The sequence below is a fragment of the Letharia columbiana genome (assembly GCF_014066305.1).
Source record: "Letharia columbiana isolate WasteWater2 chromosome Unknown Sc0000004_s0, whole genome shotgun sequence".
Lineage (NCBI taxonomy): Eukaryota > Fungi > Ascomycota > Lecanoromycetes > Lecanorales > Parmeliaceae > Letharia > Letharia columbiana.
Window position 1 is genome coordinate 1,374,138 of NW_023501040.1, and position 25,230 is coordinate 1,399,367.

At 31.3% G+C, this 25,230-nt stretch overlaps 5 protein-coding genes across 5 annotated transcripts; 3 read left to right on the forward strand and 2 right to left on the reverse strand.

Annotated features, from left to right (window-relative positions):
* Positions 1–13,503: 13,503 nt before the first annotated feature.
* Positions 13,504–16,098, forward strand: HO173_002390 (uncharacterized protein; the record flags this gene model as incomplete). The annotated part of the gene is made up of 10 exons (XM_037304323.1): positions 13,504–14,038; positions 14,096–14,139; positions 14,186–14,250; positions 14,315–14,893; positions 14,946–14,994; positions 15,049–15,268; positions 15,320–15,378; positions 15,434–15,898; positions 15,972–15,988; positions 16,047–16,098. 10 exons carry the CDS (start codon positions 13,504–13,506, stop codon positions 16,096–16,098), a joined length of 2,085 nt encoding a protein of 694 aa, XP_037169118.1.
* A 1,966-nt stretch (positions 16,099–18,064) lies between these two features.
* Positions 18,065–18,292, reverse strand: HO173_002391 (uncharacterized protein; the record flags this gene model as incomplete). Its single annotated transcript, XM_037304324.1, has 1 exon — positions 18,065–18,292. One exon carries the CDS (start codon positions 18,290–18,292, stop codon positions 18,065–18,067), a length of 228 nt encoding a protein of 75 aa, XP_037169119.1.
* Positions 18,293–18,308: 16 nt separating this feature from the next.
* On the reverse strand, positions 18,309–19,990 carry HO173_002392 (uncharacterized protein; the record flags this gene model as incomplete). Its single annotated transcript, XM_037304325.1, has 3 exons — positions 18,309–19,128; positions 19,178–19,576; positions 19,968–19,990. 3 exons carry the CDS (start codon positions 19,988–19,990, stop codon positions 18,309–18,311), a joined length of 1,242 nt encoding a protein of 413 aa, XP_037169120.1.
* A 132-nt stretch (positions 19,991–20,122) lies between these two features.
* Positions 20,123–21,970, forward strand: HO173_002393 (uncharacterized protein; the record flags this gene model as incomplete). Its single annotated transcript, XM_037304326.1, has 1 exon — positions 20,123–21,970. The coding sequence occupies one exon, from the start codon at positions 20,123–20,125 to the stop codon at positions 21,968–21,970; it is 1,848 nt and encodes a 615-aa protein (XP_037169121.1).
* A 303-nt stretch (positions 21,971–22,273) lies between these two features.
* Positions 22,274–25,140, forward strand: HO173_002394 (uncharacterized protein; the record flags this gene model as incomplete). The annotated part of the gene is made up of 9 exons (XM_037304327.1): positions 22,274–22,334; positions 22,432–22,560; positions 22,814–23,155; positions 23,214–24,101; positions 24,211–24,293; positions 24,347–24,553; positions 24,640–24,882; positions 24,943–25,002; positions 25,057–25,140. The coding sequence occupies 9 exons, from the start codon at positions 22,274–22,276 to the stop codon at positions 25,138–25,140; spliced, it is 2,097 nt and encodes a 698-aa protein (XP_037169122.1).
* Positions 25,141–25,230: the final 90 nt, after the last annotated feature.

The following is a 25,230-nucleotide window of genomic DNA, read 5'->3' on the forward strand; positions in this document are numbered from 1 at the left end:
TATTTAGATATTTTAAGTCTTTTAAAATAATATTTAAATTCTAATTTATTAAATTTTTCGAGATCTTATTTTTATCTTTTTTTATTTTTATAGCTTTTAAAGCTTTTAAAGCTTTTAAAACTTTTAAAATTATATTTATATTCTTTAAAACTTTTAAAATTTTATTTATATTTTTTAAAACTTTCGAAGAATTATTTATATTTTTTAAAACTTTTAAAAAATTACTTAAATTCTTCGAAGCTTTTAAAATCTTATTTATATTTTTAAAACTTTCGAAAAATCGTCTATATTTTTTAAAACTTTTAAAAAATTATTTAAATTCTTTAAAGCTTTTAAAGTCTTATTTATATTTTTTAAAACTTTCGAAAAATCGCTTATATTTTTTAAAATCTTCGAAAAATTATTTAAATTCTTTAAAACTTTTAAAATCTTATTCGTATTTTTTAAAACTTTTAAAGAATTATTTATATTTTTTAAAATCTTTAAAAAATTATCTAAATCCTTCGAAACTTTTAAAACTTTATTTATATTCTTTAAAATTTTCGAAAAATTATTTATATTCTTTAAAATCTTTAAAAAATTATTTAAATTTTTCGAAATTTTTAAAATTTTATTTATATTTTTTAAAACTTTCGAAGAATTATCTATATCTTTTAAAATCTTTAAAAAATTATTTAAATTCTTTAAAACTTTTAAAATTTTATTTATATTCTTCGAAGCTTTTAAAGAATTATTTATATTTTTTAAAATTTTTAAAAAATTATCTAAATTCTCTAAAACTTTTAAAGTTTTATTTATATTTTTTAAAGCTTTTAAAAAATTATTTATATCTTTTAAAATTTTTAAAAATTTATTTATATTCTTTAAAACTTTTAAAAACTTATCTTTATTTTTTAAAATTTTTATATTTAATTTTATATTTTTTATAATTTTTAAAATTAGTTTCTAATTTAAAGAATATAACTAGATTTTTACTTTTTAAATCTTTTAAAAATCTTAAAAATATATTTCTAAAAGTAATTTTATTTAGAATCTTTAATACTTCGATATCTAGTTTTATTAAAATTTTATTTTCTTAAGCTTTTAAAGAAGATTTTTTTAAAATTAAAATATTTATAATATTCTTAGAATTTAAAATTAATAAATTTAAGTTTTTTAAGATTTCTAATAAATTCGAAATTTTTAAAACTTTTAAAGAGTTAATAGAATTTAAAATTAATTTTAATATTTTTAATTTAGAATTTTTTAAAATTAAATTCTTCGTAGTAGTTAATTTAAATCTATAAAAAATTTAAATATTAATAATATATTTTTAATATAAATAAAATTATAGAAGTATTTATCGCTTAAAAGATATTATAAATAAAAGTTATAAGAGATTTAAAATATATAAAATTTTTAAAAAAATTAAAGAGTAAAAGAAGAAGTATAAGAAATTATAATATTTTAGAAATTTTAAATTAAGATTTCGCTTTTTTAAAAGCTTACTTCTTTAAAATTAATATAAAATTAAAATTTATAAATAAAATTTATTAACTATAATAATAGTTTTAAAAAATTTAATATTTTTAAATAATAAAGAAAATCTTAAAATTTTTAAAGAATATATTTTTTAACTCGAAATCTTTAAAGAATATATTTTTTAACTCGAAATTTTCGATAAATTATTTAAATTATTAAATTTAATTTTATAAATATTTAAAAATAAAGAACTTAAATATTTAAAGATAAAGATTTATTTATTTTATTAAAAATACTTTTTTATATAAATTTAAATAATTAAATAATTATTATTTTAATAAAATTTATAATTATTTTTTAATTAAAATTATTAAATAAATAAATAAATAAATATTAATAAATAAATATTAATAAATAAATATTAATAAATAAATATAAAAAATATTATAAAGAAATTAAATAATAATAAAATTATTATTATTAAGAATATAATTTAATTTTTTAAAATTTTATATTATATTAATTATTTACTTAATTAATTATTTAATTAATTATTTAACTTAATATTTTATAAAAAAAAAAAAAATTATAATAAATAAATATATAAATATTATAAAGAAATTAAATAATAATAAAATTATTATTATTAAAAATATAATATAATTTTTTAAGATTTTATATTATATTAATTATTTATTTAATTAATTACTTAATTAATTATTTAATTTAATACTTTATAAAAAAAAATATAAAAAAATATTATAAATAAATATAAAAAATATTATAAAGAATATTATAAAGAAATTAAATAATAATAAAATTACTATTATTAAAAATATAATTTAATTTTTTAAAATCTTATATTATATAATTTTTATAATTTTATATTAAATTATTATTTAATAAATAAAGAATATTATTATAATTTAATTTATTATTTATTATTATTATAATAATATTATAAAAAAAAATTTATTATAATAATTATAATTAATTAGATTTTTATAAAAAAATATTAAATAATATATATTTAAATAAATTAAAATTATTTAATATTTTACTCTAATAATTATTTTATTATTTAAAAAATTTTATTATAATAAAAAATAATAAAAAATTTATATTATAAATTAATATATTATTTTTATTTCTTTTTAATATTTTAATATTTTTTATTATAAAAATATAATCTTTTATTAATAATTTAATTAAAAAAATTAATTTTAAAAATATTTATATTTAATAATTAATTATTTTTATTTTTATTTAAATATTTATTTATAAAATCTTTATAAAATCTTATAAAGTTAGTTATAAAGTTTTTATAAAAATTATTTTTAATAATATCTTTCTCTTTAAAGAGTTTATTTTTAAATTTTAAAAATAATATAAAAATTATAATATTCTAAAAACTTTTTTTTAAAAAATCTATAATTTTAAAAATAATATATCTTATATTTTAAGATTTACTTTTTTAAAATTTTTTAAAAATTTATTTATATTATAAATATTAGAGAATAAATTATATATTAAATAATAATATTAATAATATTATATAAATAAAATATTAATTATAAAGATTATTAAGTAATATATATATTAAAATTATTAAAATATTAAGTTATTAAAAAATTAATCTAAATAAAATCTAATATAAATTTAAAAAAATAAAAATAAATTAAAATTATAATATTATCTTTTTTTTAAATAATTATATTTTTATAATTTAAATTATAGTAATAGCGAGATAATAATAATAAAATAATTATTATAATTTATAATATATTAATCTTTATAATTTAAAATATATTTATTATTCTCTAAAATAATAATTTTAAACTTTTTTTATAGATATTTTTAATATTTAATTATAATATTAAATTAAATTTTATATAATAGATTTATAAATATAAATAATAGAGATATTAATATAGAATAATAGCTCGAAAAAACATTTAAAATAATAATTAGTATATATAAAAGAATAAGATAGAACTAAATTAGAAAATCTTGAATTTATATATATAGCTAATTATAAATTTATTAGATCTACGCTTTTTAGTTAGATATCGCGAGTAAATAAATTAGCGTTCGTAACTATTAAAAATCTATAAAAATCTATATATAGAAGTCTTATACTCTAAAATAATTAGCTCTCTAAGAATACTATTACTTTATAATTTCGTAAATTATAAAGCTCGCTTTACGCTTTCTAACGCTATAAAAATAATAAAGTTTAATCTACTATTAATAAATTAAATAGATATTTAAATATAATAATTACATTAAACGCGTTCGGGATCGAATAATAATTCTTCTACCTGTTTATTTATATAACTATTATTCTTTTATCACTCTATCAATTCTATTAATTCCACTAAAATGAATACAATCGTCCTCGGTACCCCTCGCGGAAACGTTACTAAACGCTTCAGGCACGTACACCCCTTTTACCCGCCTCTTAGAGCCCCTATTAACGCGAATCCGCTATTGCTAACAATCGAGGCCGCAAGCGAGCCCAACAGCTACCTACTACTACTTATAAACGCGTTAAAAGGCCCTCAAAAAGAGCCCGAACGGATTCACAGCCATCGTCTTCCCCTACATACTCCTCCCAAGCCAGCAATACTCGACCAGCCGCTTAGTCAACAGTACCTACCCTATCAGCTCAGTCATCCACTCAGTCAGCCACTTAGCTAGCCACTCAGTCTGATACTCTATAAGAGGAGGAGCAAGAGAAGGAACTACAACAGGTAAATGCGGAGAATACTGCGGAGAAACCAAGCGGCAACAAGGCCCCCAGCACCAAGAACACGGCTCAGCTCTCCAAGATCCCACGTCATATGCTCTCCACGGTTCCACATCAAATCATCACTCAGCAAGCGGAGAACACCACTGCAACTTAGCCTATCATCCCTACTACATTAAGAAGTAAGAGGAGGAACTACAACAGGCAAATGCGGAGAACACTGCGGAGAAACCAAGCGGCAACAAGGCCCCCAGCACCAAGAACACGGCTCAGCTCTCCAAGATCCCACGTCATATGCTCTCCACGGTTCCACATCAAATCATCACTCAGCAAGCGGAGAACACCACTGCAACTTAGCCTATCATCCCCACTGCATTAAGGAGTAAGAGGAGGAACTACAACAGGCAAATGCGGAGATTACTACGGAGAACACTGCGGAGAACACTGCGGAGAACACTACGAAGAACACTGCGGAGAACACTGCGGAGAACACTGCGGAAAACACTGCGGAGAACACTGCGGAGAAACCAAGCGGCAACAAGGCCACCATCGTCAAGAACACGGCTCAGCTCTCCAAGATCCCACGTCATATGCTCTCCACGGTTCCACATCAAATCATCACTCAGCAAGCGGAGAACACCACTACAACTTGGCCTGTCATCCCTACTGCATTAATATAATACATCACTGCAATAACGTTACAAGAGGAGGATCTACTATCACAGTCAATTGGGCCTCTATAGGAGAAACATCGGACGATACATATTTAAACGAATTGAAACCGTTCGATGTCTATAACTATTTCATTATTCGAAAGATTTCACTGCGATAGGAGATATTATAGAATTCACACCACTAATTAACACGTTATCTTTATTTCTTTTCGATATTTTAATACTTCTTACTATAAGAATATAATCTTTCTCTATTTTTTATAGATAATTATTACGAATTAATTCTTTATACTCGATAGCGCGTCTCTCTTCGTATATATATATCTATATATTATATAGATTAAATTAATTTTATAATAGTAAAAGTAGATTAAAAACGTATAGTAAGCGATTAGAGTTCGATTTAACTTAGAACTAAAGCTAGAATTCAATTTAACTTAGAAAAATTTAACTTTATAAATTTAATTTATAGATCTTTACTTATATAAATATTAAAAGATAATATAATTATTAAAAAAAGCGAAAAAAAATTAAAATTAAATAAGATTAATTTATTTAAAAATATAAAGTTTAATAATTTATTAAATTAAAATTAATTTAAATATATTAATTATATATAATTAGATAAAATAATTATTATTAATTAAAAAAAAAGAAGAGATTTATATTATTATTATAAATAAGATTTATATTATTATTATAAATAAGATTTATATTATTATTACTTCTTTATAATTTTCTTTATAATCTTTTTCTTAATTATAATAATCTTTATCTTTTTAAATAATAATATTTTTAAAATTATATATATTTTAATCTAATTAAATTAATAATTATAATTAAAATATTTAAAATATTAATTTTTTTTTTAATTAATTTTTTAATTATTTTAAATAAAATAATCGCTATAAATCTAATTTAAACTTTTATTTATTAATCTTTTTTATATTTATATATATAATTTTTAATTAATAAAGATTTTAATTAATTTTTTATAAATACTTAATAATTAAAAAAAATATTAAATATTAATAATTTATAATTAAAATTTAAAAATAATAAGTCTTTATAATATAGCGATTTTATAATTTTTATTATAATTTAATAATATAATAATAATTAAAAATCGAATATAAAATTTATTAAATATCTTTTATTTTTATAATAAATATTAAGTTATAAAGTAAAGTATTATTTTTTATTAATTTATTATAATTATTAAATATATTATAAAATTTTAAAATTATCTCTTTTATAATATTATAAAAATTCTTATTTAATAAATTTATTTATATTTTAAATATATTAAATATAATTAATTTATAATAATTTTAAATATAATCTATTTTATTTTTTTATTAAAAAATAATATAAATTATTTTATTAAAATTTAAAATCTAAATAAAATCGCTATTTATTTTATTTTTCTTTTTTATTATAAAAATAAAATATATTAAAATATTTTTTATTATTTTTAATAATAAAAATAATAAAAATAATAAAAATAGATATTCTAATTTTAATAACTTTTAATTTAATTAATTATTTATTTATATTAAAATTTAAAAACTTTATTAAAATAATTATTTCTTCTTTAATAATTAAGATTTAAATTTAAATTTTAAATTTTATATTTATAATAATAAAAGTTTTTATATTAAAATAATAAAGATTTTATAATTCTTAAAATTATATTATAATTATATTAAGATTTTAAATAATAATATTAAAATTATAAATTTAAATTTAATAATATTAAATTATTAATAATAATTTAAATTAAATTTCTTTTTAATTTAAATTTATAATAAATTAAATAAGATTTTTTTATTAATATAAATAGATAATAAATAAAATAATTAAGAGATAATTAAAATATTTTTTTATAAAAATAAAATAAATAAATAGATAAAGAATTATTTAAATATTTTTTTTATAATAAAATAATTAAATAATTAATATTTAAAAGATTTTTATAAAAATAAAATAAATAAATAGATAGATAGATAAATAAATAAAAAATTATTTAAATATCTTTTTTATAATAAGATAATTAAATAATTAATATTTAAAAGATTTCTATAGAATAAAATAGATAAATAAATAAAAAATTATTTAAATATTTTTCTATAATAAGATAATTAAATAATTAATATTTAAAAGATTTTTATAAAGATAAAATAGATAAATAGATAGATAAATAGATAAATAATTTTTTTTTTTAAATTCTTTTTTATAATAAAATAATTAAATATTTAATATTTATAAAGATTTTTATAAAATAAAATAAATTAAATAAATAAAAATAGATAAATAATAATAATTTAATTTATAACTATATTAAATAATTAATATTATATTAATAAAATAAATTAGTATATTAAATAATAATATTAATAATATTATATAAATAAAATATTAATTATAAAGATTATTAAATAAAATATATATTAAAATTATTAAAGTATATAAATAATTAAAAATATTAATTATAAATAAAATCTAATATAACTTTAAAAAGAAATATTAGATTAAAATTATAATAATAAAATTTAAAATTAATATATTAAGAATTTTTATTTATAAAATTATTAAATAAAAGATTTTTAATTTTAATTTTATATTAATATAATATAAAAATAAAATTATATTTTAAATTTATAATTTTATTTTAATATATATAAATTAAAGATTTTATTTTAATTAATATTTTAAAATTATCTTAGAATTTAAACTTTATTTAAAACTTTTATTTTAAAATATTTATATTATTAAAATATTTCTATTAAAATTAAAGTTTAATTTTATTTAAAAAGATATATCTTATATAAAATATTAAATTATTCTATTTAAAATATTCTTATTAAAATAAAGTATTACTATTTATAAAATCTTATATTTATATAATAAATATTTTATTTAAAAATATTATAATTTTAAATTTATCTTTAATATAATTATTATTTAAATATATTTTTAAAAAATAAATTAAGATTTCTAATTTTTAAAAAGAGATTTAAATATTTTTAAATTTCGATTTTTAAATTTATAATAATTAAATATTATTATCTTTATTATTATTATAATTAATTATTATTTTAAAATAATTATTAATTAAATATTATTAAATTATAATTAATTTAAAATAATTAATATAAATATTATTATTATAATTATTTATTATTAAAAAAATTAATTTTAAAAATATTATTATTATTAATATATATAAAAGAATAAAATAGAATTAAATTTAAAAATTTTAAATTTATATATATAATTAATTATTAATTTAAATTTTATACGCTTTTTAATTAAATTAATTAAATTAAATTAATAACTTTTTTATAACTCTTCTTATTAAAAATTTATATATAAAAATTTTATATTTTAAAGTATTTAGTTTATAATATATATAATTACTTTATAATTTCTTAAATTATAAAGCTTCGCTTTATACTTTCTAACGTTATAAAAATTATAAAATTTAATTTATTATTAATAAATTAAATAAATATTTAAATATAATAATTATAATAATTATATTAAACGTATTTAAAATTAAATAATAATTCTTTTATTATTTATATAATTATATTTCTTTTTTATTTCTACTATTTTATTAATTTATAAATATATTTATTTTTAATATCTTTTATTTAAATATTACTAAATATCTAAAATATATATTTACTTTTATTTATCTTTTAAAGTCTTTTATTAATACTCTTTAAATTATCTTTTAATAAATTTATTATTATTAATAATTAAGATTATAAGCGAGTTTAATAATTATCTATTATTATTTATAAATATATTAAAAAAATTTTAAAAAAAGTTTAAATAAATATTTTTTTTTTCTTTTAAGTATAATATATTTTTTAAATTAATATTTAAATATTATAATTATATTAAACCGTTTAAAATTAAATAATAATTCTTTTTTTTATATAGGTTTTTATTTTAATTCTATTTTTTTTATTATTTTATTAATTCTATTAATTTTATTAATATAAATATATTTATTCTTAATATTTTTATATATTAAAAAATTAAAAAGAATTTATAATAAATAAATATATAGAATATTATTTAGAGAATTATTATAAAGATAATTATTAGTAATAATAATATAATAAATTTATATATTTATAATTTTAATATTAATTTATTTAATTAATATAAGAAAAGTTAATATAGTAAATAAATATAAAGAATATTATAAAGAAATTAAATAATAATAAAATTTTTAATATTAAAAATATAACTTAGCTCTAAGATTCTATATTATATACTCTTTATAATTTTATATTAAATTATTATTTAATAAATAAAGAATATTATTATAATTTAATTTATTATCTTTATTATATTAAAAAGTAAAAAAAAAATTATAATAAATAAATATAAAGAATATTATAAAGAAATTAAATAATAATAAAATTTTTAATATTAAGAATATAATTTAACTCTTTAAAATCTTATATTATATACTTTTTATAATTTTATATTAAATTATTATTTAATAAATAAAGAATATTATTATAATTTAATTTATTATTTTTATTATATTAAAAAATAAAAAAAATTTAAATAAAAAATAAAATTATAATAAATAAATATAAAGAATATTATAAAGAATATTATAAAGAATATTATAAAGAATATTATAAAGAATATTATAAAGAAATTAAATAATAATAAGATTTTTAATATTAAGAATATAGCTTAACTCTTTAAAATTCTATATTATATACTTTTTATAATTTTATATTAAATTATTATTTAATAAATAAAAAATATTATTATAATTTAATTTATTATTTTTATTATATTAAAAAGTAAGAGAAGAAATTATAATAAATAAATATAATGGAATATTATAAAGAATATTATAAAGAATATTATAAAGAAATTAAGGTAATAATAAAATTATTATTATTAAGAATACAACTTAGCTCTTTAAGATTTTATATTATATACTCTTTATAATTCTATATTAAATTATTACTTCGAAATAATATATATTTAAATAAATTAAAATTATTTAATATTTATAGCTATTTTATTATTTAAAAAATTTTATTATAATAAAAGATATTATAAAATTTATATTATTAATTAATATATTATTTTTATTTCTTTTTAATATTTTAATACTTCTTATTATAAGAATATAGTCTTTCTCTATTTTTTATAAATAATTATTATAAATTAATTTTTTATATTTAATATATCTTTCTAATTAAATCTTAACGCGTCTTTCTTTATATATATATATTTATATATTATATAAATTAAATTAATTTTATAATAATAAAAATAGATTAAAAATTATAATATATAATAAGGTTCGATTTAATTTAGAGTTAAGACTAAATTAATTTAATTTAAAAAAAATTTTATTTTATTTAATAAAAAAAAATTTAATTTAATTTAGAAAAATTTAACTTTATAAATTTAATTTATAAGTCTTTACTTATATTTAATAATTAGATATTTAAATTTAAATTTAAATATTTATCTATAAAATCTTTATAAAACTTTATAAAATTATTTATAAAATCTTTATAAAGATTATTTTTAATATCTTTTTTAATTTTTTATAAATAACTATTATAAATTAAAATTTTTTTATTTAATATTTTTTTTAATTAAATATTTATTCTATTTTATATATATATATTTATAAATTATATAAAATAATAAAATAATTTTATATAATATTAATATTATATAATATTAAAAATTATTAATATTTCTTAATAATAATTCTAATTAAAAAAATAAAAAATAAATTTAATTTATAAATCTAAATTTATTAAAATATAAAAAATTAAAAAAATATTTATTAAATTTATCTAATAATATTAATTTAAAAAAAAATTATAAATTTAATTTATAAATCTTTATTTATATATAATATAATTATAATTTTATTTTTATTTTTTATAATTAAATTATTTATAATTATTTTAATATTTTTATAATAATTATTTTTATTATTTCTATTATTATTATTATTATTATTATTATTATTATTATTATTATTACTATTATTATTTATTTTAGAAAATTATATTTAAAAAAAATTACGAAAAAATCGAAAAAAATAAAGTTTTAAAATTCTCGAATAATTTTTTTTATTCGAATTATGAACTAGCTAATTTTTTTTTTTTTTTTTTTTTAATTTACTTAGTTAAACTCTTAATTATTTATTTATAAATTTAATCTTTAATAAGCTAAGTAACAGCGCTCTAAAATTTAAAAAATTTAAATTAATAATTTTTTATATAAAAGTTTAAAAAAACGAATCTTCGAAATATTTAAGACGAAGATTTATTAATAAAAGATATTTTTAAAATCGATAATTTTTATCTAAAATTCGTTATTTCGAATTATTCGAATTATTAAAAGATTTAAAAAATATATATAACTTTATAATTTAAATTACTATTAAAGATAGTTAGAATTACTTCGCTTTTAAAAAAATTAAATTAATAATAAATTTAAAAAAATTATAATTTTAAAAAATATATTTATAATCTTAACGATTCTACTTAATTCTCTTAAAAACTAAATTTTAAAAAATTCGAATTAATAAATTCTTATAATTTTAATCTTTTAATTTTTTCGAAATAAAGAACTTCGAAAAATATAAATCTTTTTAAGAAAATTATAATTCTTAAGTTATAGCTTAATAATAATATATTATAAAAAAATTAAATTAGTAATATAAATAGAAAAGCTTTAAAATAATTAAATTTTAAAATAATATTTATATAATAATATATTATCTACATTATATCTTATTAAGAAATTCTCTAATATTTTCTAAGATTTAAGAAATTCGAATTAGTAAAAAGCTCGAAAAATTCGAAGTAATAAAAATTAATAATAAAGAAATTTTAATCTCTTTATAATAGATATCTATTAAATTAATTTTTAATATTTTAATTTTTTCGAGAGATAGATATTTAAGAATTATAAATTAAGCGATTAACTTTATAAGTAATATACTTTAAACTCTATCTTATTTAGAATTACGCTCTTTTTAAAAAATTAGTTTAAAATTCTTAAATCTTTTAATAGAATAAAATTTATTTTTATCTTATCTTTATATTATCTAAATTCTTTATCTTTCGAAATTTTTAAATTAATAAAGTTTAAATAAAGATTTAAATAAATTAAACTTATTAGTTTTATCTAATATATATTATAATACTTCTTCTTCTTAAAATTATTTATATTAAAATTTAAGATTTTTTAAAAAAATCGAAAGTTAGTATAGAAGAAGTTTAAAAAATTTAAATTCTTTAAATAATTCGAATTATTTATATTTTTAAAGAATTACTTATACTTTCTTTTCTTTAAATATATTTATTTATATAAAATAATTTAAATTATTTAAGAAAGATTAGAGAAGTAAAAGTTTAAATTTTTTAAAGATAAAAAAAGATATAGATATAGATAGAAGATACTTCGAAAAAAATATATTAACTATTTATATTATTAAGATTTACCTTAAAGAAATTAAAATATTAATTATTAAATTAATAGATATCTTATTATAAAGAGATTTATATATAAAGAAAAAAAGAAAAAATTAGAGCGAAAATTTTATAGAAGATTATAATTAATATTAGATATTAATACTTTCTCTAATCTAGCTAGCTTATAAAATTTATAAAAACTATTTAAATCTCGAAATTTTCGCTTTATTACCCGCTCGCTAACTAAGTACGATTTCCCTCGTCTCGCGTCTAAATAATTATTAACTTACGAGAATATAAATTAAATAAGAATACTTAATAAAGCTAATTTAACTCCGCCTCCGACTTTTTATTAGCGTTATTTATAGAAAATTATAGAGAATATATTTTACATCATTACTGCCAAAACTCATGCCTACCATTATCTTCAGAGCATGTTGTAGTTGATTATAGTCGAAGAGTCCTACCACTGAGTCCGTCAGTTGAGTCCTCTCAGACCAGGTTTCGTCACGTCCGTCAGACAATCAACAATCTGGTGAGTATTACTTTCCATGTAGCATTACTAGACAATGCCGCCTCCCATATGGCTCATCTCATGCACTTCGCTCTTTTCGGTATGCGTACCCTTCGGACCAAAACCCTTGTGAGGGGTTTCTTACCGCCACAAGATGCGTGAAAACCACCTTCCCTTCTTGGAGCTGATGTGCACGTGGTCTGCATTCGAGAGAAACAACTGTCTCGGACCGAGTCCAATCATCAGGCTATCAACGCATGTTACAAAGCCATGTAGTTGTCGGGATATGGGTAAGTCAGCTTACGATTGAGACTGATTACCTTGTGCATACGTTGTATTGTCATCCCGCGATCACGAGGTATTGAAAAGTGCGGGGACGGCTTAGGGAGAAAGAGCCCTGCATGGATAGTACTAACTTTGCAGCCGGTGCAGCAACGTCTTTTTATCCGAAGGATCCCATCGACAGGCCACCTCCGTGCTTATGCACCTTGGCGCCAAGCCAAATATGCACGCTGCCAGTCAATGGGATCGAGAGATAGAAGCATATATAAATCCTCAAAGCCCCGTCATCTCTTTTCACTTCGAACCGTTGCTTCATTTCGATAAGTTTGCAGCATGATGAGCGTCAATTGTATCTGGCTGCTGAGCCTCATTGCCACTTTCACCATTGCTACCTCCAACAACTTGCCTCTGAAGCTTTCAGTCAAGATTCCGCTCGACTCTCAATCAGCAAACGTGCATATCACCAGCGTAGACAGTTCTGCCTACCCTTTCACAGTCTCATACGGCGGGTGCCACTCTTCAACCAGCCAGCATGAAGCGCATCACACCATCTCCACAGTAATCGAACAAGGCTCCGACCGTCTGGTCTGGATCCTTCCCGAAGATATCCCCACAAAAGGCTGCCTTTCCGCTTGGTCCGCACGGCACGAGCTCGTTGGGCGCAGTGAGCCGTTGGAGGTCAACAAGTTTAGCAGACCCTGGATTAAGAAGCGAGAGTTGGATCGAGGGACGAGGTTAAGTAAGAGGGCGAGCATCCCTATGACCAATGCAAGTGGTATCGATGCGCAGGGTCCTTGGTTCGATGGGGTCGAGTTGCTAAAGCAGAAGGAGATTGGAACTGTCAGTGTCAATGAGGCCAAGGCAAAGAGTATGTTCGACGGGAAGTATTAGCAAAATGTGGGCGTAATCCTGATCCAGTGCGCAGAAATTGCCATTGTGGGAGCTGGCATGGCTGGCTTGATGACATTTGTGGGTGACACTATCTTGAAATTAGCGGTCCTAACGTGTCTCGCAGTTGTGTCTGAACATGAGTGGCTTCCACAATTTGGAGATAATAGAGGCCGGCCAGAGACTTGGAGGGTAAGCAGCCGCAATGGGAGCGAGGCGAGCATGCGCGCTGACCGTTAGTACCATCAATCTCAAGTCGCGTCCACACAGCATATCTGGAAGGCGGTCCATTTGATTACCAATACCAGGAGATGGGACCTATGCGCTTCCCGGAGAGTATCCAATATGCGGGAACAAACGAGACGCTGCAAGTCAATGACATGAAGCTCACCTTCCAGCTTGCCGAGTTTATGAACACGCTGAACAAAGGCCATACAAACTTCACCGTAAATTTCATTCCCTGGATCCAGAATAACCCGAACGGATTACAATATTTCCACGGGATCAAGAAGCCGAATGGCCTACCGCCAACCATCACTGAGGCGAAGAACAACAAGAATTTGACTGCGCAAATCCCCATCGATCCACTTGTCACCAAATTGACAAACACCTACAACGATATAGTCTGCGATCCGACTCTCATGGCGGCTGCAGCAAAAAATCAATTCACAGCCCACAAGGCATTTCTTGACACTGGCTTGGATGGTCTTGGAGGTGACGACTGGTCGGAGTTTGCTTACTTCCACAATGTCCTCAAGTACTCGCTCAATGTTACCGATCAGGTAATCTCAACATCAGCGGCAGGAGAAGGCGGAGATTCTTTTTGGGAAGATATGTATGGTGCACTCTTCACTTGCGAAGCCTGATGTGCTGACGCAACACCCCAGCTACGACTGCGAATACTTTTCAGCTACAAAGTGGAGGACCATTGACGGGGTAAGCTTTGGTCAAACATTGAGTGCATAGCATCCATCACTTAGCAAGTTTTAGGGGCTTAACCGACTGCCATACTCGTTCTATCCGCATGTTGGTGCTATCACGACCATGAATCGTATGATCGAGAGAGCGGAGTTTCTGCCCGAGACCAACCAGGTCCAGCTGTCATGGAAGAATAGCTTCACCGACGTTGCATTCCAGAATGCGACCTATGACTATGCGATGATTGCTGTGCCGTTCTCCAAGGTCCGAAGTTGGCGGTTCCCGAACACCTGCATGTGCTTCCTTACCCGTGAAACTGGTCTGTCTTGCTGACTGAGAACAGTATTTGATCCAACTCTCACGGATGCAATTAGTGCTGTGCCGTATACCACTGTCTGCAAGGTGAGAATCTGCTTTCCGTAGCTTCCCAGAACTGTCCCAGGCTCATCAGCCGCAGGTCGCGCTCCAATTTCAAACACGTTTCTGGGAACACTTTGAGCTGCCAATCTTTGGCAGTTGTTCCACTACGACAGATATTCCAGGTATTGGCGAAATTTGCTACCCCAGCTATAACCTCAATGCCACAGGCCCAGGCGTTATATTGGCGAGCTATACAGATGGGGACTTCGGTCTTCGGTTTGCTTCGTTGACGGAAGAAGAGCATGTTCAGTACGTCTTGAACGCGATGATTGAGATACATGGAGACGTGGCGCGGATTCAGTACACCGGCAAATATAACAGGAGATGCTGGGTGCTCGATCCGCTGGAGAGCGCCAGCTGGGCGTCGCCATCCATTGGCATGCACGAGCTGTATATTCCCGCTTACTTCAAGACGGAGAACAATGCAAGTGAATTCCCTGCAGACTTGTATGGTAAGCCGGCTGACGTTGGAGCAGATGATTTTTGTTGGGGAACATACGAGGTAAGCCATCCGCTTCTCCGACAAAGTCCATATCCCAGCTTCATTGAAAATCATCCTGCTAACTCGCCTCGAGCTATACGCACGCGTGGAGTATGCTACAAGAACCAAGTCCTGCTCGAGAAAGACAAAATTGCTGACTGATCTCTAGTTGCCTCCGCCTTGGAGTCTGGCATTCGGGGAAGCGTGCAGCTCATGCTTGAGCTAGGCCTGGTAGATGAAGCCAAGGAGATAACGAAGACGTTCATGGCCCGCTGGATAAGCATCTGATGTTGTCGATCCCGTTGATTTAGCAAGAAATTGCTGATCGTCGTGTAGCCGACCACAAGAGTTTGTCATGGAAGAATTAGTACAGGATACCGACTACCTGCCCCTTGTGGCCCGCGCAAATCCTCAATGATTCTGTATCTGCTACATAAATATGTTTTAACCCAGCTGGTTTGCGGGAGTGCGAGCTCCGGAGACCCAACGAAATATAATTGTAGATTCGCCCTACAAGCTCAAATGTTCGATACATCTGACAGTCTTGGGAATGAAAGGTTACAGTGAATGAGACTGTCTCGAGTCGATGTAGTATATTAATTGTCGTAGTTCACGGCTCGACGTCGAGAGATTTCTCATCTCTAACCATCCTCGTGCCAAAGCCACGCCCCACCAACAACATTACCACCAAAAGTAAGCAGCAGTCCCACGACACCAATAATGACCTTCCTCCCAAGTGTCCTATGCTCTCCTTCACTCATGATCTGACGTTCCCGTCTCAATTCCCCTTTAAGCATCTCAGGTCTCGTCGCACTGAATTCGAAGAGAAGCTGGCTAAATGAAGGACCTGATAGATCGGGTTTGTGCTTCGCGGATGCAATCGATCTCTCATCAGTGACGCCGCGCCAAGAGGATTGAGATGACTCCCCAAATGTGTGCATGGAGATCCTGACGCAGACTCGAACTCCCAAACGCAGCTACGACTGAGAGCCAACACCGCGTATATTCCATCTTTGAACGGGCACAGGCGCCGCTATACCGGAGGGAAAAAATCATTCCCCCGGCGAGCGTACCGTGTGCGGACTGAACAGCTCGCTGCTGTCGGTCGTACGTAGCTTTCGCCTTGAGTGCCGCTCTGACGCTTCTGTCGTGTACTGACCCTGAGCTCTTGAGAGAGAGAGAGGAGGTGAGCCGCACTGCGTGTGCAATGGTGCTGCAGGGATGCTTGCGATGGTTGGGAGGGTATCCCGCGCTGATGGGTGGTCGTCGAGCCGTAAGGTGGGGGACCTGGGCGGCTTCTGAGCAGTCTCACCTCGTATTGCTTTTGCTTTGGGGGTGAGAGGATGTGGCAAGGGGTATGCGTAGAGGGTATGGTGAATTCATAAGAGGAAGGAAAAAATGGTTTGATAGAGGAAATTCCTTGTAGATAAAACAACGATTTTTAGGGGAATTTGAAAACAAGAAGTTATGAAATCGTTACTATTCCCTAGCAACTGTCGGACTTTTTCAATTCCATCGACCCCTATACATACTCTTTGCCACATACTCTTACAAAAATGTACACGGAACGGATCGTGTCCGGTCACTTCAAACTCGCCGGTTTTCAGCAGTTGACGCTGTCCGGAAATGGGCGCACTCAACACCGCCCCCGTCGCTTTTCAGGTAGCGTAGCGTCTCTTGACAGGAAAAGAAAAGAAAAGGAGACATCGTCAACGTATCGTGAGCCAAAAGTGCTGAAAAGGCGCCGAGACTCCAACTTTGAAAGCCGTGCTAGGATAAGAGGACAGGCGCTGGTGATTTCCGGCTGACTGACCCGGAAGAGCCGAAAGCTGGTCGGGAGTCGGGGTTCGTGCTCCGGTCCGCAATGCATGAGAGGATGGGATGGGGGATGGGGTCGCTGCGGGATTGGGCTGAGGGGGGAGGACGAGATGATTTGGTGCTGGTGCTGGTGTGTTAGAGGGGGGTGAGAGATGCGGGTTGTGTTGCTGCTGGCCTATCATAAACTGGGTAGAAATTACTACGTTAATTCAATGGGCCCGGCTCGTTCGTCAGCCATAAAACAGCCGACGACCGCAAGGAAAGTTAAGAACGATGACAATGGATGGGCGAGGGAGGTCTTTATTCTAGGGCAAATATACGAGATCTAGATTCTCTTTTGCAGAGATTGTGCCTTCAAACGTTTATCGATCAGGCGGTACCATTCTCCGTTTCCTGGTGATGCCTTTTGTTTTCTTCTTCTTCCTCTTCACGGCTCTTGTAGCCCAAGAACATCTTCAGCATCGCCAAGTCGTAGCTTGCTTTCATCGCCCCAGCGATCAAGAAAGCCACCCAGAACTTCCCAATCTCTGCGAGCCAGCCTGTAGCAATCGGTCCACCGCTCTGGCTGAGAGTCTTCACGACATTGACGACACCCATGATAGCCGTTCTCTCGCTAGGTAAGACTGCGGCGGAAAGAAAGGCTTGACGGGGGGGCTTGGTCCATGTTCTGCATGCAGGACCGGAGGATGAGGAACGTCATGGACAACCACGCATGGCTAGGCAGTGGTATAAGGGCGAGGAAAATGGCCGAAGGTAAATGTGTAAAGACCATGGTCTTGATCAATCCAATTCGCTTGGCGAGTGAAGACGCTGCAAGGTTTGAGATGGAGGAAATGATGTTCGTGGCGAAGAACAGGGTGCCAAGTTGGCCTTCTGGGATTTTGAACTTGCGATTGAAGAAATAGGTGATCCAAGACAAGGGGACGAGACCAGAAGCCAGAGAGTCGACGGCGAAAAGCAGACAGAGCTTGATGAGGATACTGCGCGAGGCAGGGGAGATTGCTGGCCAGATCGATTTCCTCTTCATTTCCGGAAGCGGTGCGCGTGCCTTCGATCGGACATGCTGTTCTTGGCTGTCTTCGTCATCCGAGAGCAGACCTTCAAACTCCACGTCGTCCATCTGATGCACCTCATCGTATTCCTGCTTTGGCTGTTCGGGTTCGCATTTGTCGCTTAGCATGAGAGCGAGCAGAAGCTTGACGATTCCCAGAATAGCGTAGATGCCGAATATGATTCGGTAGGCACTTGTCTCGGACCATTCTCCTCCTCTGAGATGCGCCTGTACTATCCAGCCACAGGCGACAGAACCGCATGCCGTGCCCGCGTTGCCAAGTAATGTATACCAGGCGAAGATGTCGCTGCGTATCTCTTTGGCCGTGAGCTGGGCAAGTGTGGACTCCTCGATTGCTCTGAATGGACCGATTTCGTTGCCACTAGTTGACAATCAGCATCTTCCGTCTTAAGGTGCGAGAAGGTACGTACCTCGGGCTTATGACACCAAATATACTCGCTGCCACCAGAACCCAGTAGTTTCCACTCAGGGCAAACACAACACCACTTGCACTCATCAATGCCGCCCCAAGTATGAGAATCCGCCTTCTTCCTAGCCCGTCGGCGACAAGTGTAAGGAGGAAGCTGATAACGACATCTCCGAGGAGGGTGAGGGTCATGAAGAGTCCAATGCGAGCATCCGAGGTGCCAAGACTCGAGAGATAGAGGGCGAGTATGAGCGTCGACGCTCCGTAGGCAAACAGTCGCGTGAATCGCTGCAGACATAAGAGCTTAGTATCTCTGGAGGATTGTGCTATGGAGAACACGCCGAGCTCTTCAGCTACGTTGAACAGGAAGGATTTTGCTCTCGAAGCCATGCTGTAGACGCGCCTTGCATAGCATCAATGTTGAACTTGTTTTTTTCATGCTTGAGAGCTGCAATTGTCTCGAGACAGATTCGTATGTATGACGACGTGGGGAATACGGGATAGCACCTCGGACTTCCGAGCCATGGCCGAAAAGTATTCCCGAGGGAGCACCAGGGCTAGTATTCACCGCTTCTGCGAATCATCTTTGGAGATATTTGAAGGTCAAAGATCTGGGGGCGGCCTGGTCAGACAAAGCACTAACAATTGGGCTGCAGGTTCAAGCTTGAGTATCTCTTGGCATGAGTGTCGAATGGGAGAGTGGTTCGGTGTCTGCCGGAAGGAACACGGTACGAGTAGCAGAAGCAGACGGAAGATCGGCGTTTGCAGTACGAATTCTCCAAGACATCGCATACAACAGTACACCTTGAGCAAACATTGCGCCGTGGAGGCTAAACAATCGCTTTCTTCGAGCATCCTTAGAGCTCTTCGCCTTCCATGCGAAGGAGGTAATCTCTAATGCGCTTCCAACCAATTGCGCTGCACTTCTGATACCCGCCAAGTTACCAATATGCCGATCCAATTCCCTGCGCTTCCTAGCTGGTCTACGACTAAGACGACTTCAAAACAAGGCTTCGACAAAGTATACAACCTCGTCGACAAACTTGGTGCTCCGGTGAACAAACTCTCAAACAAATTAGGATCGGAAGCGTTCTGGCCAACTACGCTCGATAAAGAATCAGACAAGGCTGCGCGAATCCTGCGCAGTTTTTGCAAAGATGGCTTCTATGTGGAGGACGAGAACCACCTCTCTAACGGTGTCATTGATGCTGATAAGCCTAGCGGGAAACAGAGGGTAATAAAGAAGATACCGACGGAAGTGATCAAGAGAGCGAAGGGGCTAGCAATCTTTACAACTATGAGGACAGGCTTGTGGGTCAGTGGAGCTGGAGGATCGGGGATTCTGGTTGGCAGGAAGGAGGATGGCAGTTGGTCACCGCCTTCTGGCATATTACTACACACCGCAGGCCTAGGATTCATGGTTGGTGTCGACATCTACGATTGCGTGGTGGTCATCAACACGGAGAAGGCGCTGGAAGCGTTCACCAAAGTACGGGCTACGCTTGGAGGGGAGATCAGTGTCGTGGCTGGGCCGGTTGGGATAGGTGGGATATTGGAGACGGAGCTGCATAAGAGACAGGCACCCGTATTCAATTACATGAAGAGTCGAGGGTTCTACGCTGGAGTGCAAATCGATGGGACATTGATCATCGAGCGAGGGGATGAGAATGAGAGATTTTACGGACAAAAATTGTCTGTTGCGGAAATCCTAGCAGGCAAAGTCAGGCACGACCCATACGAGACTCGGACACTCATGGCTACGATCAAGGCAGCTCAGGGTGACAATGTCGATGAAGGCTTGATAGCACCAGCCGAGCCTACACCTGGGGACTTTGAAGTGGCGGATGATCCAGGTACGGGGTTCGGTCTGCCACCCTCGGAAGATGACCCAGACCCTTATGGAGTCCACGCCTTAGAGGAGCAAGGTATGGAGATCAAGGAGATCACAGAAGCTGGCACAAAGGGTAGGCCAAGCAGCGATGCCTTTGAATACAAACCTTCACCACACAGCCCAATCTTCAGCAATTTCAATCGACAGAACAGTGTCGCAAAGAGAGATTCCAGAAGAGACAGTGGTCGGCTCAGCATTGCCAGCATCGATCGGGGCACGCAGACCGCTGAGCCACTGCAGATGCCAACCTTCGCAGATTCAGCCAAAGGACCAGGAAGCCATAGCCCAGTCACGAAGACGTCACAGAACCTTGCAGATGATGTTGACGATGGTGAGCCTGTTCATGATCTGGATAGTCACGAGGAAGAAGCCCGCGAGATGCCAGTCATCCAGAAAGCCAAGGTGGTTACCATACCTAAGAGGATACCACCGGCTCTACCACCCCGAAGTCCTTACCGGAATTCAGGGTCGAAGAGCGCTAGTCTCGATCTACCCACAAGTCCTCTTGCACAAGACCATGAAGAATCAGGGTTGGGTATCAATCTCGGTGGTCGACCACATGATCAAATCAACGGCGAAAGCGAAGGCTCCCGCCCAGAAGCTCAAGGCGGGCTTGAGGACCAGCTGACTGAAGTTCACCTAGCTCCCAATCATGATTCCGAAAGGCTGTCGCCGAAGAAGGATGGTTTCGATGAAGTCTCAATGAGCGGATCAGACTACTCTCGTGCGCCTGCAGAAACGCCCATTAGGATGGAGGACCATGAGGCGAACAGCGGACTTGCTGTTAGTATTGGAAAGGAGAATGAAGGACTTGCTAAGGCAGTAGCTCATGAGGACGAGGAGTTCCATTCGATTCCCAGCACGCCGTTAGAAGCATCTTACCCTGGAGCATGGAAAAGCGGATAGAGAAGGTTTCTCATAGAATTTTACGGTGTGTTGCTTGTCTTTACAGACCTTTGGGATGACTAGACGACAGCTTTTACTTCGCTATATTATTAACTTCAAGTTCTTCTTTCTGCATGATACGAGTGTTGCGCAGTGTCTCACATACTCCAAAAACGCCAAGAAATATGTACCCGGTGCCTGACGCTAAGCCTAGAGGGGCGGAAATCTGCCGCCAAAAAGATTACCATAACAATGGAAATATATCTTCCCATCTCCGTCCCTCATCTTGAATATTGACATTCAACAAACAAACTAATTGCAAGCATGGCCACTCCACTCAAAGACTGCGTAATAGCCTTGAGCGGGAAGTTCGACGAGACGCATGGTAAGCAAATAATCTTGGGCATACCACGCTGCTTTACGCTCAGCGCAAGATTCAACAAGGCACCTTTCGAGTTCTAACCTTTCTCTGCATCGCAAAGCGAAGATAGGAGCCCTGATCAAGAAGAATGGCGGCAAACACAGCACCAAGATCTCTCAAGAGGAGGAGGCTTGGTGGGTTACACACCTTATTACAACTGCTAAGCACATCGAAGCCCAGGCCGAGAAAGGTGAGACCTTCAGCTATTCATCCTTCCAACTACCCATGGCGTCAATCGTCTCTTTACATGTTCTGTTCCTGACTTTGAATATCTGCTCTCTTGAAAACTCGGGTCGTCTCCAACAAGCAGTCAGATCTCTCCCTGTTGTCATCCTTCACCTCTCGCTCAGCTCACCGCATCTCCTCAACATGGCTCTTTGCAGCCTACCTTCTCCTCCTTCACTCTACACTCAGCTAACGTTCGGTGCTTGTCTCTGTAAAAGTCCAGGAAGCTAGCAAATTGCCTGACATCAAAATCGTCAGCTTCGACTGGCTCACGGCTTCGACCAAGAGCCAAACCCGGGCCGATGAAGCTCAATTCTCACTCGATCAAACAGGTTCTGATCAAAACAACGCTACCAGCTCAATGGACCTCGCGCCTTCCAAACAAAACGACACCAAAGGTAAGGGCAGGAAGCGGCCGCGAAGCCCGACCCCGATCGAAGAAGACCATTCCGATGTCGACAAAGCTGTGGAACAGCCGCCTACGAAGAAGCACAAGGATGTACAGAGAGCAAAGTCTGGCTCCCTTCTGATCCCAGTGGACGAGAGATGCCTTCTTGCAGGTAAGACTTCTGATCGCGAGTCTTTCCAGGCGGAAGCCTTACCAACTGACGGTAACAGGGACTCACCGAGTATACATTGGCGAGGATGGGATGATCTACGATGCGGCCTTGAACCAAACAAACGCAGGGGAAAACAACAACAAGTTCTACCGTGTTCAGGTTCTTGTGTCTGGGGCTGGCGATTACAAGACTTGGACACGCTGGGGTAGAGTTGGCGAATCAGGGAAAGGCACGACTCTTGGGGATGGTAGCTTGGAAAGCGCAATGGTCTCCTTTGAGAAGAAGTTCAAAGAGAAAGCTGGAGTCACCTGGTCCAACAGATTCGACGCGCCAAAGGGAAGTAGGCAGAAAGGATACTACACCTTCATCGAACGCAAGTACGAAGACGACTCTGATGATGATGATGATGATGATGCGGAAGATCTACCTACTGCTAGCACCAGTGGAGCCTCGAAGAAGGGGGCCACTGTTAGCCATGTCGAGCGAGCTGACAGTGCACTTCCAAAATCCGTCCAGCGACTCATGGAGTTAATCTTCAACCAGCAGTACTTCGCAGATACGATGCGGGAATTGGACTACGACGCAAACAAGCTACCTCTAGGGAAGCTGAGCAAGCGCACTTTGGAGAAGGGTTTCGAGATCCTCAGAGACCTTGGTGAACTGCTTATGGATCCATCTGTCGCCGACAGCAAGCACAACATGACTTGGCTTGACGCCATTGCAGCTTGCAGTAACGCTTTCTATACCGTCATCCCTCATGCTTTCGGTCGGAACCGACCGCCAGTAATCTCATCCGATGAGAAGTTGAAGAAGGAAATCAGCTTGATGGAATCACTGAGCGATATGCAGATTGCTCATGTCATCATGAAAGACACCGGGGGAGACGTTGCTATCAATGCGCTCGATCGCCAATTTGCTGGGCTAGGATTGCGGGAGATGACGCCTCGTAAGCTTTGATTCCTCTCTTGTAGCAGATTGTGGTCTTGTCATTCTTAGTGCTCCATCATTGCTGGCTCTGAACTGTGACGTAATCTCATTGACTGATGTCTCCTCAGTCAACATCGTCTCGGACGAATTCACGCTCCTCCAGGAGTACCTGATCAAATCTCACGGACATACCCATCATCTCTCATTCAAGGTACAGCTCTGTCCGCTTCAGTCAATCTCCAGACACTTACCCCGTATCTCCAGGTCCAAGACATCTTCCGCATCGAGCGTAACGGCGAAGAGGAGCGTTTCGAGCAGTCACCTTACGCAAAAGCCAAAGGTAGCGACCGCCGTCTTCTCTGGCATGGCTCTCGAGTCACCAACTACGGCGGTATCCTGTCTCAAGGCCTTCGTATCGCTCCTCCAGAAGCTCCAGTAAACGGCTACGCGTTTGGCAAGGGCGTCTACCTGGTACACGCCCATTTTCATTCCTTCCAAATAAAACCCCGACAAGCCATGCAACAGGCCATGCAATCCCATTACTGACACCACAATAGGCCGACATTTCCTCCAAATCCGCCAATTACTGCCAGTCCCATGCTTCCAGTAACACCGGCCTCCTTCTCCTTTGCGAAGTCGAACTCGGCAAACCGATGCTCGAACTCGAAATCGGCCGTTCTGATGCTGCGGAATTGGCTAAACAGCACGGATGCATTGCCACCTGGGGTAGAGGTGCTACTGCTCCTAGGGGTTGGAAAGATGCGGGTTGCGTGAATGCGGATTTAAAAGGGGTGATGATGGTATGTGTTTGCTCCAGCCAGATTGTTGAGGACTGGGGTGATACTGACCGAAAGTGACAGCCTAACACGACCAAGGAGCCAGGTCCGGCGAACTATGCGTCTAGCTATCTGCAGTACAACGTACGCTCTCACCTCTTCCATTCTACCCAGAAACCCCGCGCTGACAGAGAGTAGGAATACATCGCCTACGACATAGCCCAGGTCAAGCTCCGCTATCTGCTGCGCGTGGAAATGACGCCAGGTGGGTATGGGTACTGAGCCGCGACGAAGTGCCTCACGGCCCAGAGTAGGGCAGGTTTGAAACCTGACGGAGAGAAACCATGGGGTGGAAGATATTCCTTCGGTTTT